This window comes from Microcaecilia unicolor, chromosome 5, assembly GCF_901765095.1.
Source record: "Microcaecilia unicolor chromosome 5, aMicUni1.1, whole genome shotgun sequence".
NCBI classification, from domain to species: Eukaryota; Metazoa; Chordata; class Amphibia; order Gymnophiona; family Siphonopidae; genus Microcaecilia; species Microcaecilia unicolor.
Genome location: NC_044035.1, coordinates 17,217,597 through 17,234,490, shown reverse-complemented (window position 1 = coordinate 17,234,490; position 16,894 = coordinate 17,217,597). Strand labels below are relative to the sequence as shown.

Sequence of the window (16,894 nt, the reverse complement as noted above, 5' to 3'; positions counted from 1 at the left end):
TTTCTCACAGTATGTTCAGAAGGAATGGATCCTAAGGAGCTTAGCCGAGATTGGGTGGCAGAGCTGGTGGCGGGAGGCGGGGATGGTGCTGGGCAGACTTATACGGTCTGGGCCAGAGCTGGTGGTGGGATGCAGGGCTGGTGGTTGGGAGGTGGGGATAGTGCTGGGCAGACTTATATGGTCTGTGCCCTGAAAAGGACAGGTACAAATCAAAGTAGGGTATACACAAAAAGTAGCGCACATGAGTTTATCTTGTTGGGCAGACTGCATGGACCGTGCAGGTCTTTTTCTGCCGTCATTTACTATGTTACTATGTTATGCACAGCTCTCCTATTGTCCCCTCTCTCTCTCTCTCTGTCCCAGCCTCCTACCCTAACCCCACCTGTATTACACTCACTCCCTGAGTTTTCACAGAAGCCATCCTCTTTTTGAAACTAAGAAAAAGATTAAAATGTGGTTATTTTAATTTTAATTAGGTTAACCCACCATGGTTCAACATTTGCTCTGATTATTTCTCTCTTCTCTCCACTTTTCTCCAGTTTGCTCCCTTCCCCTGACTCTCTCCTCACTACCACCTCTTCTGTCACTTTTTATGAAGATTGTAATTTTAAGTTTGGTATGTAAACCGCCTAGCTGTGCTCCAGTGCAATTGGCAGTATATCAAACATCCTATATAATAATTCTCACGTAGTAGATGACGGCAGAAAAAACATGCACGGTCCATCCAGTCTGCCCAACAAGATAAACTCATACGTGCTACTTTTTGTGTATACCTTACCTTGATTTGTATCTGTCATTTTCAGGGCACAGACCGTAGAAGTCTGCCCAGCACTAGCCCTGCTTCCCAACCACCAACCCTTCCTCCCCCCACCGGCTCCGCCACCCAATTTCGGCTAAGCTTCTGAGGATCCATTCCTTCTACACAGATTCCTTTATGTATATCCCACACATGTTTGAATTCCGTTCCCGTTTTCATCTCCACCACCTCCCGCGGGACGGCATTCCAAGTATCCACCACCCTCTCCGTGAAAAAATACTTCCTGACATTTTTCTTCAGTCTGCCCCCCTTCAATCTCATTTCATGCCCTCTCGTTCTACCGCCTTCCCATATCCGGAAAAGGTTCGTTTGCGGATTAATACCTTTCAAATATTTGAACGTCTGTATCATATCACCCCTGTTTCTCCTTTTCTCCAGGGTATACATGTTCAGGTCAGCAAGTCTCTCCTCATACGTCTTGTAACGCAAATCCCATACCTTTCTCGTAGCTTTTCTTTGCACCGCTTCAATTCTTTTTACATCCTTAGCAAGATACGGCCTCCAAAACTGAACACAATACTCCAGGTGGGGCTTCACCAACGATTTGTACAGGGGCATCAACACCCCCTTTCTTCTGCTGGTCACACCTCTCTCTATACAGCCAAGCAACCTTCTAGCTACGGCCACCGCCTTGTCACACTGTTTCGGCCAACGTTCTGACTTGCCTGGGACCGTGGCTCATTCCGAGTTGGTCTGCTAGGCTCCGTAGATCAGGCTGACATCACCATAGCCATTATGATGTCAACTTCAGAACTCGGGGGGGGGGGGGGGGGTGGAACATGCCTCACAGCTGATCCATGTCCAGAGGAGGGTTGCTGGACATGGGTGGCTGGAGGGGGGGCAGGGGAGAGAGGGGCTTCGCTGGACATGGATGGCTGCAGGGGGAGAGGAGGGTCGCTGGACATGGGTGGCTGCAGTTGGCGCAGGGGGAGAGGAGGGTCGCTGGACATGGGTGGCTGCAGTTGGCGCAGGGGGAGAGGAGGGTCGCTGGACATGGGTGGCTGCAGTGGGTGCAGGGGGAGAGGAGAGTCGCTGGACATGGGTGGCTGCAGTTGGCGCAGGGGGAGAGGAGGGTCGCTGGACATGGGTGGCTAAAGTTGGCGCAGGGGGAGAGGAGGGTCGCTGGACATGGGTGGCTGCAGTTGGCGCAGGGGGAGAGGAGGGTCGCTGGACATGGGTGGCTGCAGTGGGTGCAGGGGGAGAGGAGAGTCGCTGGACATGGGTGGCTGCAGTGGGCGGAGGGGGAGAGGAGGGTCGCTGGACATGGGTGGCCGCAGGGGAGCCGAGGAAAACCTTGCTAGCGCCCGTTTCATTTGTGTCAGAAATGGGCCTTTTTTTATTAGTTTGTAAATAAATAAATAAATACATTATAAATAAACACCCATTTCATCCTTTTCCAAGCCCTTATCAACCTTTCCCTGACTCTCATTCCCTTATCATGAGCTAAAAACCCCCAGTGTGCATTCTATAACATCTGGACACTCAGGTGTCATTTGAGAGTACCGGTGCACCCTCAGTTACCTGATACAACTACGGATGCCTAAATGCTGCATGGGTGTGTGTAACTTGCAGTAAGTATTCTGTACATTACGTGAGAAAGTGGGAGCCCCGTCCATGTCGTATCCAAGACCCAGGCACCAAAAAGGAGAAAAAGTCCCCTACGAAAAAATAGAAGAGAAGAACAGAAGTAAGGGGAGGAGCAAGAAAAAAAGTGAAAAAAGGAGACCTTGGAGTCAAAGAATAACAAATGCCAAGTTTATTGTAAAAAAAAAAAATACAAAAATGTGGACCAGCAGGTCTGCTTAGAACAAATCCCCACAGGCAGTGAGAGTTCAGAGGAAGGACTGGACACAATGGCATGTTTCAGCCCAACCACCTGCTTTAGGAGTCACAATGATCTGCAAACTTCCGAACCTTTTTGGAACGTTTAGCAGAGAAAGCAAGTGAACTGATCAATGGCGTTCCTAGGGCGGCTGACACCCGGGGCAGATCGCTGATGCGCCTCCCCCGAGTGCAGCGCCCCCCCTGGCAAAATGACACCCCCCCCCCGGGTGCATTTTTACCTGCTAGGGGGATGCCGCGCGCCTGTCGGCTTCGCTCGTTCCATGCTCCCTCTGCCCCGGAACAGGAAGTAACCTGTTCCGGGGCAGACGGAGCACGGAACGAGTGGCGCCGACAGGCGCGTGGCACCCCCCCCAGCGGCGTGCACCCAGGGCGGACGGCACCCACCGCCCCCCCCCCTAGGAACGCCACTGGAACTGATCATTTCCTCTGAGGATGAAGTAACCCCCAAAGCACAGATACTTGTGTTTAGAAGTTTTTAGATCATTGTGACTTCTGAGGCAGGCACGTCATAGTCCGTCCTCTGAACTCTCACTGTCTTTGAGGATTTGTTTTATGCAGACCTGAGAGTCCACGTTGTATTATTTTTTACAATAAACTTGGCATTTGTCATTCTTTGACTCTTAAGGTTTCCTTTTCTCACTTTTTTGTTAGCTCTCCCCGACTTGTGTTTTTCATTCAGCACCAAGCTACGCCCACCTGGCGCCTCCTTGCAGTTAATCCAAAAAGAGACACAAAGGGTTCTCAAGAATGGAACACAAGTATACTTTATTGACGAACTGACATGGGCCGTGTTTCGGCGTAAACCAATGCCTGCCTCAGGGGTCAATCAACCAAGCAACCCTGAGTACTTGAGCGGTTGCTCACAATGTCGTAGCTTATCACAGTGGAAATCGGAAGAATAAATAAATTCCTAGTGCGGAGCAGGATGCCAAGAAAAAGCGCCAAAAAATTGAACCCTCTCCGTTGCATGTTGGTTTACACATATGAGGTCTCTATTCGTTGCATGTTGCTTTACACATGTGAGGACCCTCTCCATTGTATGTTGCTTTACATGTGTGAGGAACCCCCTCCGTTTCATGTTGCATTATATGTGTGAGGACCCTCTCTGTTGCATGTTGCTTTACACGTGTGAAGACCTTCTCTATTGTATGTTGCTTTACACATGTGAGGATCCTCTCCGTTGCATGTTGCTTCACATGTAGTGGAGGAGTGGCCTAGTGGTTAGAGCACCGGTCTTGCAATCCAGAGGTGGCCGGTTCAAACCCCACTGCTGCTCCTTGTGATCTTGGACAAGTCACTTAACCCTCCATTGCCTCAGGTACAAACTTAGATTGTAATAAATAAATGTATGAGGAACCCCCTCCGTTGCATTATATGTGTGAGGACCTTCTCCGTAGCATGTTGCTTTACACGTGTGAAGAACCCTCTCCTTTGCATGTTGCTTTACTCATATGAGGTCTCTATCCGTTGCATGTTGCTTTACACATGTGAGGACCCTCTCCATTGTATGTTGCTTTACATGTGTGAGGAACCCCCTCCGTTTCATGTTGCATTATATGTGTGAGGACTCTCTCTGTTGCATGTTGCTTTACACGTGTGAAGACCTTCTCTATTGTATGTTGCTTTACACGTGTGAGGATCCTCTCCGTTGCATGTTGCTTCACATGTAGTGGAGGAGTGGCCTAGTGGTTAGAGCACTGGTCTTGCAATCCAGAGGTGGCCAGTTCAAACCCCACTGCTGCTCCTTGTGATCTTGGACAAGTCACTTAACCCTCCATTGCCTCAGGTACAAACTTAGATTGTAATAAATAAATGTATGAGGAACCCCCTCCGTTGCATTATATGTGTGAGGACCTTCTCCGTTGCATGTTGCTTTACACGTGTGAAGAACCCTCTCCTTTGCATGTTGCTTTACTCATATGAGGTCTCTATCCGTTGCATGTTGCTTTACACATGTGAGGACCCTCTCCTTTGCATGTTGCTTTACACATGTGAGGTCCCTCTCCATTGTATGTTGCTTTACACATTTGAGGACCCTCTCCATTGCATATTGCCTTACATGTGTGAGGAACCCCTTCTGTTGCATGTTGCTTTACATGTGAGGAACCCTCTCCACTGCTTTACACATGTGAGGATCCTCTCCGTTGCATGTTGCCTCCTTGCAGTTACATATTACAGAACTTTCTTGTACCCTTCAGAATAGTTCTTAGGACACTTACATATGTAAAAGTGCTACTTTTACCTACATTTGCATGTGCAAGGGGCATGTAAATGTGGGTGCCCTGTTATAGAATCACCCATCGCGTGTGTACAAGCATATTCTAGAAAATATGTAACTGCATCACGACTCCACCCCTGCTCTGCCCTGGGAAACGCCTACATGTGGCACAGATATAAGGATGTGCCATCCTGTCACCACACTTTGTAAAAGGCCTTTCCTGTAAAACCAGCTTTCCGTATGGAAAAACCTTTGTACATTATCTCCATAATATCTGACGCTGTAGACTGATTGCATGTTCCCTCACATAATTTACAAGAAAGCTTAGAGAGGGGTTGAGTATTCTCTTTATACAGGCTGTTCCACTCATTCCCCTGGCACATACAGAGAGCATTTCATAACTAGTATAGCATTAACATTTAACTTGTATTCCACTAACACCTCACGGTTCTAAGCAGATCACAATTCACAAGAAGCTGGACATATCCAGGAAGTTACCAGCGTACCATTTACAGAAGTACTGTAGGGCTCAGCCTCTTCATAGTATCCCTCCGGGGCCTCGTTCTTTGGCTGTGACAGCTCCGTCTTCTCTTGAGTCTGTTGAAGAAACGGATAAAGAAAGCTTTATGTGTTACAAGACCAGGGCCCCGTGAGGTCTGCATGATTAACCCCTTCAACCCATAAGACTGTCTAGATCGGGGTGGCCAACCTTGGTCCTCGAGGGCTGCAACCCAGTCGAGTGTTCGGAATTTCCCCGGTGAATTTACAATGGAGGCTGTGCATATTCTTTGGGGAAAACCTGACTGGGCCAGATTTAATGATCAGGTGGGCAACATATCAAAAGATCTGTTTGCACAGTTTTGAAATACTGTACCCCTCCATCAGAACTTGAATGTTCTCTCAAAGGGAATACGTTCAACAGAAATAAATGTGCTAAAGCTTGGGCTGAAAGCATATAACAAAGACCAACAAATGTAAATGTAATACATCTCCACTTTACCTACAATTGGAATAGTTCCTTTTCATATTTCTGCTTGTTTAATTCTTTACTAAGTCATGCACGACCTTCTCGCAACACTAACTGTCTACTTCATGATCTACTATCCACTAAGAACGATACATTGTAAGATTGTTTAACTTTCTCTTATGTTATGCTTGATCTTATGTAACACTAATTGTCTATTTCAATCTGTTATCCACCAAGAACGATACATTGTAAGTCACATTGAGCCTGCAAAAAGGTGGGAAAATGTGGGATACAAATACAATAAATAAATAAATAAATAAATAGTGAACCTTTTACTCCGTTTAGAAATTTAGCACCTTTTTGCCAAGAATAGGAATTATCCAGGAAACCCAGATGTCACATCACATTTCTAGTTCCTGACGGGGACTGAAGCTAAATTAGTCTAGTGTAACCACTTGCAGGAATTTGGTTGACTTCGCTTTTGAGACCTGCTTCCAAAGCCTCTGTAAAAATGCCCAAAAAATAAATAGCGATCTAAAGTAGAGGCAAAATCCAACAGACAAACCACGGAGAATTGTGGAGTTGGATATAAACCACAAGAAGCAGCCGTAAGGTGATGGTCCCTTTATTGAAGATGAAAACAGTCAGTGGATGTACAAATTGCCCAAAGTAGCCATGTTTTATTTGTTTTTTTGTGGATACCTGCTTCAAGAAGAGTAAACACCAGCCTTATTTCCCTAGAGAAGTATTCCGTAGCCTAGTCCAGTCTCTCGTCATAAGCCGTCTAGATTACTGCAACAGTATCTATGGGGGATGCACAAGACTGCTCAGAACACAGCAGCCCGACTCATCTTCGGCAAATCGAGATTTTAAAGTTCAAGACCGCTATGAGAGAGGTTGCACTGGCTTCCAGAGAAGGACCGCATTGCTTTCAAGATCTGCGCATTGGTGCACAAAATCATCTATGGAGAAGCCCCCACTTATATGGACACTCTCATTAACCTGCCGCTCGGGAACTCCCGCAAGTCAGCTCGTTCATTCCTCAATCTCCACTACCCAGCTTTTAGTGGCCTCAAATATAAGACCGTCTGTGCTTCCTCTTTCCCCTATCTCAGTACTCAGTTGTGGAACGGGCTGCCCCAAGAGGTCAAATTCACTCCAGATCATCAGACCTTTAAGAGGCGACTCAAGACCTTCCTATTTGGCAGAACATACGCCGAACGCCCGCCTGGCGCCACATCCTTCTGAACCGCAGCTACCTCTCCTCTCTCCCTTTCCTCCCTCAGTTGTTTTTCTCTCCCTCTTATGACTTTGAATACTGTATTTTGTACTATTGTTTTGCTTAATAGACTATTGTACGCTACATTGAGCCTGCCTGCTGGCGGGAATATTGTGGGATACAAATGCCATAACTAAATAACTAAATAAATAAATGTATTGAAAAGGTTTTGGCTCATCTATTACAATCAATATATATTGAAAGTGTAAAGTGTTGTTGAATTTAGTTTTGGGATGTGAATTGATGCCCTCGATGCAGGTGTAAGCTGAAATATTTGCTGTATTTTCTTTTTACATCCAGTGACTATTTTCATCTTCAGTAAAGGGACCGTCACCATACTGCTGCTTCTTGTGCTAACCAACGGAAACAAAGGAGAAAGGGGGTCCATCCTTCCACAGTAACGCAAGCAAAACCAAACACAGGGTGGAAGAAAACAAGTCCAAGTGCCCAGCCAAAACACCGGAGTAAGGGCTCCAAGCAAAGTTCATTGGGACCCTACACGGTCCGTGTTTCGGCTAAAAGCCTTCCTCAGGGGTCAATAGATCCTCTGCTGGACGTCAAGTTAACTTTGAGTGCTAGGAAAGCACGAGTATCGTAACGCTGAATCTGCGTCCCCCTTCTCGTGCTTTCCTAGCACTCAAAGTTGATGTGACGTCCAGCAGAGGATCTATTGACCCCTGAGGAAGGCTTTTAGCCGAAACACGGACCGTGTAGGGTCAGCATAAGAATAGAGGCATTCACCCTTTTCAAAAGGGATAGACTTATGGAACTCACTGCCATCTCATTTGCATCTCCAGACATAGATGCTCAATTTAACTCAACTTAAAATAGACTTGAAAACCCAGATGCTTATACATTGGGCGCTGGGTGCTCCCTTGTGTGTATTCCTCCACCTGCTTTTTATCAATTATTGTAGTTCTACGCTCTTTCCTCACAGCGATGTCTCACTTACACACTGCCTTTTTTGCTATCTGTTTTAGAATGTAAACCGCCTAGATGGCATTGCTGAAGAGCGGGGTAAAAAGGGTGAAATAAACTTGGAAAACTCGGAGCACATGAAGATGTTAAACAAAATAAGCAAGAGTAGGAAGCCTGAGGGAGTCCTCAAGATGCGTGCCAGGCAAATGAAAATTCCCCATTTTTTTCTAATACAGTATTTGGATACTGAAATCCATCAATCTCCTACCTCGGATCCTACAGTAAACGAATGGTTGTATTCTTTCCTATCAATTATGGCATTCCATTTCCTTTGATTTTAATTCATTTTAATCTAGTGTTTGTTAACCGCTTTGGCCTTGGTTGAAGTAAAGGCGGTATAGCAAGCCCTAAATAACCATAAACATGGTGATGACACAAACATCCTCCAAAAATACAGCTTAAAGGAAGTGCTGATGGTTCTTTGAGTTTGTGTTGGTTTCACTTTGACTGCTGTTGCTCATTGCTGCCCCCTAGGGGGCCCCTTTTACAAAGGCTCATAAAGTCCTACGCGCATCCAGCGTGCGCCAAATCGGCATTATCGCCTGGCTACCGTGTGCCCTGGGCGGTAATTCTGAATTTGGTGTGCGCTGAAAACACATGGTAGAAAATATGTTCTGTTTTCTACCATGCAGTGTTTACCTGGCAATAAACAGCAGTGGCTGTGCGCTGCATGCCCTACTGCCCAGGTAGCGCGTGAGACCTTACCGCTAAGTCAATGGGTGATGGTAAGTTCTCAGGCCGAAAATGGATGCGTACTGTTTTTTTTAATTTTGCCACACGTGGTGGATGCTTGGAATGCCCTCCCGCGGGAGGTGGTGGAAATGAAAACGGTAACGGAATTCAAACATGCGTGGGATAAACATAAATGAATCCTGTTCAGAAGGAATGGATCCTTAGGAGCTTAGCCGAGATTGGGTGCCAGAGCCAGTGGTGGGAGGCGGGGCTGGTGGTTGGGAGGCAGGGATAGTGCTGGGCAGACTTATACGGTCTGTGTCGGGGCTGGTGGTTGGGAGGCGGGGATAGTGCTGGGCAGACTTATACAGTCTGTGCCGGGGCTGGTGGTTGGGAGGCGGGGATAGTGCTGGGCAGACTTGTATGGTCTGTGCCCTGAAGAGGACAGGTACAAATCAAGGTAGGGTATACACAAAAAGTAGTACATATGAGTTTATCTTGTTGGGCAGACTGGATGGACCGTGCAGGTCTTTTTCTGCCGTCATTTACTATGTTACTATGTCCATTTCCGACGACCCCTTAAAAAAGGGTCCTTTTTCCAGGTCACAGTAAAAACTGGCCCGACAAAAGCCCAAAAGATGCATTCACAGTGCTGAAGCCATATTTTGCCATAGCTTAGTAAAAGGGCCACTAGGTGATCATCTAGTCATGCCTAATGGTTGGGCCAGCCCTGGATCAACCCTGTCTGGTGAATATTCAAGCCAGGATCTCGTTCAACGTATGTACCTTTATATTCCAGATATTGCAAAGACTGGCTCAAGATTATATGAGAAACAAAGGGGAGGAAGAAGGAGACAAAATCTTCACGGAAGAGCAAACATCAAACAGAAGAGTGAGTCGAATATCAAGAGGATGTCCAATATACAAGGACCTTTATTGTAGCAATCACATGGACGAACCCGACATGGCCGTGTTTTGGCATGTGAGCCTGCCTCAGAGGTCAACAAGCCTGCCAAGCCAAAGTGGAAAAAAAGGAAACTTGAATCCAAAGATTACAAAGTCCTTTGCTTTGAAAATTACTTTGCTCATGTTTGAAACAGCTGCTGCTTCTCTGCAATACAAATGTCACTCTGGAAAACCAGTGACGCAATTGATGCAAAAAAAAAAAAAAGATTATATGAAACATTTAATCGAAATATCTTCACATAAAGCCTTCCTTGGAGCCAGGGACTCTCTCTTATTTTATCCACCAAATGTTAAAAACGTGGTATATAAATCAGTACTTTCTGCTGAGTTCACCTATATCGGAATCAAATGTTGGAACTCTCTCCCAAAATCTATTAGATTTCATCCTAACTACTTCAGATTCCGAAAAATTGCTAAAAACTCATTTCGTCACCAATTCATTCCAGAACTCATTACGGTAATTAGTATAACAATAACCAGTTTCCAATCTTGTCTCTTCTCTGTATTGCAAATCTATCAATATGTCCACTGTTTGGAGTTTAGTTGCTAATCTGTTACTCTCGGCCACTTCATCATTCTACTTCACTACTGTTGAAATTCAAACTCTGCGTTTTAATCTAAACTGTAAGCCACAGTGAACTCGAGCTTGTTATCGGGATGCAGGATATAAATGTCAAAAATAAATAAATATAAAGCCAGTTCGCAACCCTGGTGTTCTCTCTCTCTCATAAGTACATAAGTATTGCCATACTGGGAAAGACCAAAGGTCCATCAAGCCCAGCATCCTGTTTCCAACAGTGGCTAATCCAGGTCACAAATACCTGGCAAGATCCCAAAAAAGTACAAAACATTTTATACTGCTTACCCCAGAAATAGTGGGTTTTCCCCAAGTCCATTTAATAATGGTCTATGGACTTTTCCTTTAGGAAGCTGTCCAAACCTTTTTTAAACTCCGCTAAGCTAACCACCTTTACCACATTCTCTGGCAACGAATTCCAGAGTTTAATTACATGTTGAGTGAAGAAACATTTTCTCCGATTCGTTTTAAATTTACTACATTGTAGCTTCATCGCATGCCCCCTAGTCCTAGTATTTTTGGAAAGCGTAAACAGACGCTTCACATCTACCCGTTCAACTCCACTCATTATTTTATAGACCTCTATCATATCTCCCCTCAGCCGCCTTTTCTCCAAGCTGAAGAGCCCTAGCCACGTTAGCCTTTCCTCATAGGGAAGTCGTCCCGTCCTCTTTATCATTTTTGTCGCCCTTCTCTGCACCTTTTCTAATTCCACTATATCTTTTATGAGATGTGGCGACCAGAATTGAACACAATATTCGAGGTGCGGTCGTACCATGGAGCGATACAAAGGCATTACAACGTCCTCATTTTTGTTTTCCATTCCTTTCCTCCCTCATCTTTAAAACCGATACGACTCATCTATAAAATTTCATGGTGATTTTGCTAACAAATGTGTAGCCTTCAGCCTAAAGATGCTTTGGAACCTTTCATTCTTCCTGAAATCTCCTCTGAGCCCGCACTTACAAGGCCTAGTGGCCTAGTGGTTAGGGTGGTGGACTTTGGTCCTGAGGAACTGAGTTCGATTCCCGGCACAGGCAGCTCCTTGTGACTCTGGGCAAGTCACTTAACCCTCCATTGCCCCATATAAGCTGCATTGAGCCTGCCATGAGTGGGAAAGCGCAGGGTACAAATGTAACTAAAATAAAAATAAATAAAATACAGCCTCATTCCAGTTAACAGGTGCCACTTTCAGAAGCCCAGATGTTTTGGAATCAGCTAGAACAGCACCAGGGTTGAAAGAAGCACAAATCATGGAAGTGGATAAGAAGAAACACCAACATGCAAAAAGCAAAACAAGCCCTTTGAAAAGGTTCCAAGAGCTGGAAAATCCCTGCTGTGGCTGCCAAATTCCTTTCTGAATGCTTCAGCTAGTTGGGCTGGGAAAGCAGCTCCCTGAGACCCTGGAATCTCAGCCTGGGGGGGGGGGGGGGAGGGAGGAAAATGCACCCAGCTATTACAGAGAGGACAGCATGAACATGTCTGATGCCAGCCTGGGTACTATAGTGATGATCAGAAAAGGAGGATGGTATGATAGCAATGAAACATGCTCTTTATATAAAGTCATCTATTTCCCTCCAGTATGGCTTAATATCTTGCATATGGGTGATCGAGTGATGGAATTTTCCCAGAGGGTGTGGCCTATTGGTTAACACAATGACTGTTTTACTGGTAGAGCAATGGATACCTGAACCACTTCCATCAGAAGGGGTAATAATCGTATGCCCGTGAAGCACGATTGGCACAGATAAAGAGAGCCAGACATTGAGTATAGTCTACACTGGCAACTTGGTAGACTGGGTGGGCATCTGTTGACAGAGAATATGTTATTATGATGGTTAAACCTGTCTCACTGTGGGTCAAATCTTTGACCAAAGAAATCACAGGAATGGCAATGGTGAAATTTCATTGAATTTTAGTCCTGCCTGCCGTTGATATCAGGTGAGTCTCCAACAGGTCTGAAGACATTGAAGTATCATGCGGGACATGGGGAATGGGTACTGAGGTTGAAAGGATGAGTTTATAGAAAAAACTCTTCATTACTTTGATTTGTAGGGGGGGGGGGGGGGTTCAAGCTGTTTTTTAATTTTAGAGAGTTGGACTACTTGGATCACCTAACCAGCACGTCTAGTGGTCTTGGGAGAGACATTTGTTTATAATCTGTTGTAGGGAGCTTGAGGCACAGAACTGAGTCACCCCCCATTGTACCACAAGGTGATTCATCAGTGGAGCTGGTGCAGGTGCTACGAAAAGTATTAAAATTGTAAAAAAAAAAAACAATAACCCTATTGAAAATGAAGTTGGCAGGTGCCTCACAGAACTCCACTTCACACGTTGACGGAACGAATTCTATAGCCTTGGCCTAGAGGATAGTTGGAGGGAGGTTGGATCTATGATAAAAGCAATCCAGTGGGTGGCTGATGAACCTGAAACAGTATCCATCCTGAATTATAGGAAGGACTCATGTGTCTGTCACGATCTCCTGCCAGGCTGAAATTTAAAATTGAACCTGACCTCCCGACAGGCAGGGTAGGATGAGTATTTTGCCAGGACTGAAGGCTCAGCATATAGTCAAAAAGAAGGCTGTTGCTTAGATTGAGGAGGAGTCACTTGTCTAGGCCGAACTATTTCTCTTTGCCTTGGCTTTAGGGCAACAGGTCGTTGACCTTTTGTGGTTGTTTTTGGTACTAAAATACGTGGAGGGGCATAATTGAACGGGAATGACCATCTCTAAGGACGTCCCGGCGAAGGGGAGGGGAAACAACTGTTATCGGGCATCCATCTTTCGTTTCGATAATACGGTTGGGGACGCCCAAATCTCAACATTTAGGTCGACTTTAGAGATGGTTGTCCTTAGAGATGGTCGTCCCCGGTTTTCGGCGATAACGGAAACCGAGGACACTCATCTCAAAAATGACCAAATCCAAGGCATTTGGTCGTAGGAGGGGCCAGCATTCATAGTGCACTGGTCCCCCTCACATGCCAGGACACTAACTGGGCACCCTAGGGGGCACTGCAGTAGACTTTACATATTGCTCCCAGGTGCATAGCTCCCTTACCTTCAGTGATCAGCCCCCCAACCCCCCCCAAACCCATTACCCACAACTGTACACCACTACCATAGCCCTAAGGGCTGAAGGGGGGCACCTACATGTGGGTACAGTAGGTTTTGAAGGGCTCACATTTACCAGCACAAGTGTAACAGGTAGGGAGGGATGGGCCTGGGTCCACCTGCCTGAAGTGCACTGCACCCACTAAAACTGCTCCAGGGACCTGCATACTGCTGTCATGGAGCTGGGTATGACATTTGAGGCTGGCAAAACATTAAAAAAAATTTTTTTTAGGGTGGGAGGGGGTTGGTGACCACTGGGGGAGTAAGGGGAGGTCATCCCCGATTCCCTCCGATGGTCATCTGGTCAGTTTGGGCACCTTTTTGAGGCTTGGTTGTGAAAAAAATGGACCAAGTAAAGTCAACCAAATGCTTGTCAGGGTCAGGGACGCCCTTCTTTATTCCATTATCGGCCGAGGACGCCCATGTGTTAAGCATGCCCTAGTCCCCCTTGGCTACGCCTCTGACATGCCCCTGTGAACTTTGGTCGTCCATGCGACGGACTGCAGTTGAGGAAGCCCAAAATCGGCTTTTGATTATGCCGATTTGGGCGACCCTGGGAGAAGGACGCCCATCTCCCGATTTGTGTCGAAAGATGGGCGCCCTTCTCTTTCGAAAATGCCCCTGCAAGTGAGAATAATAGCCACAAGGATATTGGCTGAAAGAAGTACCATGAAGCAGAGGAGGTTAATGCACAAGCTGAACTGCTGAGAGATGCTGATGCAAAGAACAATGATTTTTAATCACGCCAACTGTCTCTTTCATTTTTTCACCAAAGAGGGAGTCTCCAGTGTAAGGAGCATCTGCCAACTTGGAGTGGACATCTTCACATAAGCCAGAAGCTTGCAATCATGCCAGACATCTGATTGCAATTGTAGAAATGAAAATTCTGGCTGAGGTTTCAAAGGCATCATAAGCTCTTCTAGAAGGTGAGTACCTACACTCATAGTAGCTAGTTGAGATTCAGCTTGTACAGAAAGAGTAGGCGAGAAAACCTGCACTTTCTAAGATGGCATGTATATGCTGAACCATGCAGAGCTGATGGGCAGCAATACAAGCAGACGGCATAGCTCCTTGGAAGACTTTCCTTCCTAAATAATGTAACATAGAAGACTGCTTTCCTGAAAGTGTGTTCAAGAAATCCCTGCAATGTTTTTATCGTTCTCATGGCTGCTTCATCTACAACTGAGGAGTGCGGCAACAAAGATTTTAATTAACCCTGGAGTTGGTTGGCTTTTGCATTATATGCCCAACTTCTTGGAAACAGGCTTAACAGTAAGTGGATTCTGCCACATATACCTCCAGATTCTATATATGGTGTTCAAAATTGCGCACTCAAATGGTGCAAAATGTAATTGGGTAATGAGCTAATCAGCACTGATAATTGAGCACTAAGAATCAATTATTGCCAACAATTTGGATTAACATGCCCATCTTGCTATGCGCTATTCTATAAAGGTGCAACACATAAATTTCTTAGCGCGCAACTGAAAAGGGGCATGACCATGGGAGGAGCATGGGCGGGTCAGAGTAATGATGTGTGCAGTGTTATAGAATTCAGGGGAACCCTGCCTAATTTAGGTGCAAGGATCTTCACCAACTGAAATCTGGTGTAAATCCTCATGTCTAAAAGTTGGGTGCAGATCCCAGCACTACGCGCTATTTATTTATTAACCACCTTTATGAAGAGATTCACCCAAGGCGGTGTACAGTGGTGTCAGGCTTTTCCAAAACGCAGGAACTAGGATCGTGAGCCCTTGGGCCACTGCCGAGGAGCGGCAGTGGCAGGCAAAACCACCCCACACAGGGAAAAGACAAAACTCTGACAGGGATGGCTAGACTTCACCTGCACCTGGCCACCCTTCCCCAGGAGTTGAACCCCTGGGTGCAGGTGGCTGGCAGGACTTGCCAGACAGGGCCGGAACTGGACCCAACAGCAGGATACACACAGGGACTAGGCAGAATACTAGACTAGGACTCTCAGACAGACAAGGGACAGAACTGAAAGCTGCAAGCAGCCACTGAAACAGAAAACAAACGCTGATAGATAAGAGACAGAACTGAAAGCTGCCAGGCAGCCACTGAATAAGAAACACAGGCAACCAAGAACTAGACAAAGACATACAAACAAGAAACAAGACTGGGAAACAAGCAATACAGAACAAGAAATACAGAACACAAAGCTACACAAAACTAGAATCAGGCAAGAATTACAGACTATAACTGGACTAGGCAGAAGTGCACCAGCACCCCAACATACCAGGGCCTTAGGCAATGCAAAGGCAAAGCAGAGAGTTTCCAAATGGATAATAAGCCCAGCAGCAGCTGAGATTCAGCTGCAGCAATCACCAGGCAGCTACGGGTGCTGTGCAGGCTCAAACAAGCCAAGCAAGTCTGGCAGGCCGGAAGATCTGGACTAGACTGGGCTGAAGTCTGGAATGGGAAACAGCACACAGACAATCCAATGCAGCCACCAGGGCTGGCCACCAGAGGGCAAGAGGAACACAAACCAAAACACAGGCAGAAAGCATACTGTAGCACAGAGAGGCTTAACACACACAGGTGCAGTATAGTGGAGCAATCAGAGCCAAGCTGGAAGCAGCCAGCACACAGAGCCAGAGCCAGAACTAACTCAGGAAGAACAGACAGAAGCCAGCTCAGAAACTGACCGCCGGAAATAAGGTGAGTCTGAGAGGGGTCACGACCACAGACGTGACAAGTGGGTACAGTTTAACATCAAACTTACAATTTTGTTAACAGCATAACAATAGTAAAATAACCCCCCAGCTTTGCATTGAAGAACACTGCAGTAGGCTTTAATGAAGAGAAGGTAGCCTAGTGGTTAGAACAGATGACATCATTCAGGGGTGGTGGTGGGTTCAGATCCACCAGTGGTACCTATCACCTTGACCTATTCACGTCACCCTCCATTGTCACAGGTACAGAAGTGGCATGCAAACAGTGCTTGTTTTATCCTGAGGTTACAGCTGACTTGATGCCATCAGGAATCTTACTCTGCTTACATTTACCTCCCTAGGAACGGAGACTTGTTTATTGTACAGGGTGGTCAGTCTCTGCCAGGCTTCCCTGTGCTTATTGTAGCTCCTCCTACTGTGCCCTGGCAGGGCAAAATATCCTTTTTCCCTGGCCATGTCTAGCTAGGATCGGGTGTCTGCCTCTAACAGAGGAAGGTGGTAAATGCAATCCGCTCGGAGGAAAGGAAGGTGAGCAGTGGAGTTCCTTAGGGTTCGGTGCTGGGGCCTATTCTATTTAATATATTTGTGGGAGATATTGCTGAAGGGTTGGAAGGAAAGGTGTGCCTTTTTGCAGATGACATGAAAATAGCCAATAGAGTGGAGGGAGTAGAAACGATGAGAAGGGATCTCCGAACGTTAGAAGAATGGTTGAGGGTCTGGCAGTTAAAATTTAATTTTATATAATTAGGGGAAAAAGCATTTAGCAGAGT

The 16,894-nt window shown here is 46.1% G+C and overlaps 1 protein-coding gene across 3 annotated transcripts in view; it reads right to left on the bottom strand.

The window, feature by feature from the left end:
* The window catches only part of AFAP1L2 (actin filament associated protein 1 like 2), a 260,437-nt gene that overhangs the window by 80,864 nt on the left and 162,679 nt on the right, over positions 1-16,894 (bottom strand). For all 3 annotated transcript variants that reach the window (XM_030202683.1, XM_030202685.1, XM_030202684.1), the window contains exon 5: positions 5,387-5,477. In XM_030202683.1, the coding sequence (XP_030058543.1) occupies positions 5,387-5,477 (91 nt within the window). The remainder of the gene's footprint in view (positions 1-5,386; positions 5,478-16,894) is intronic.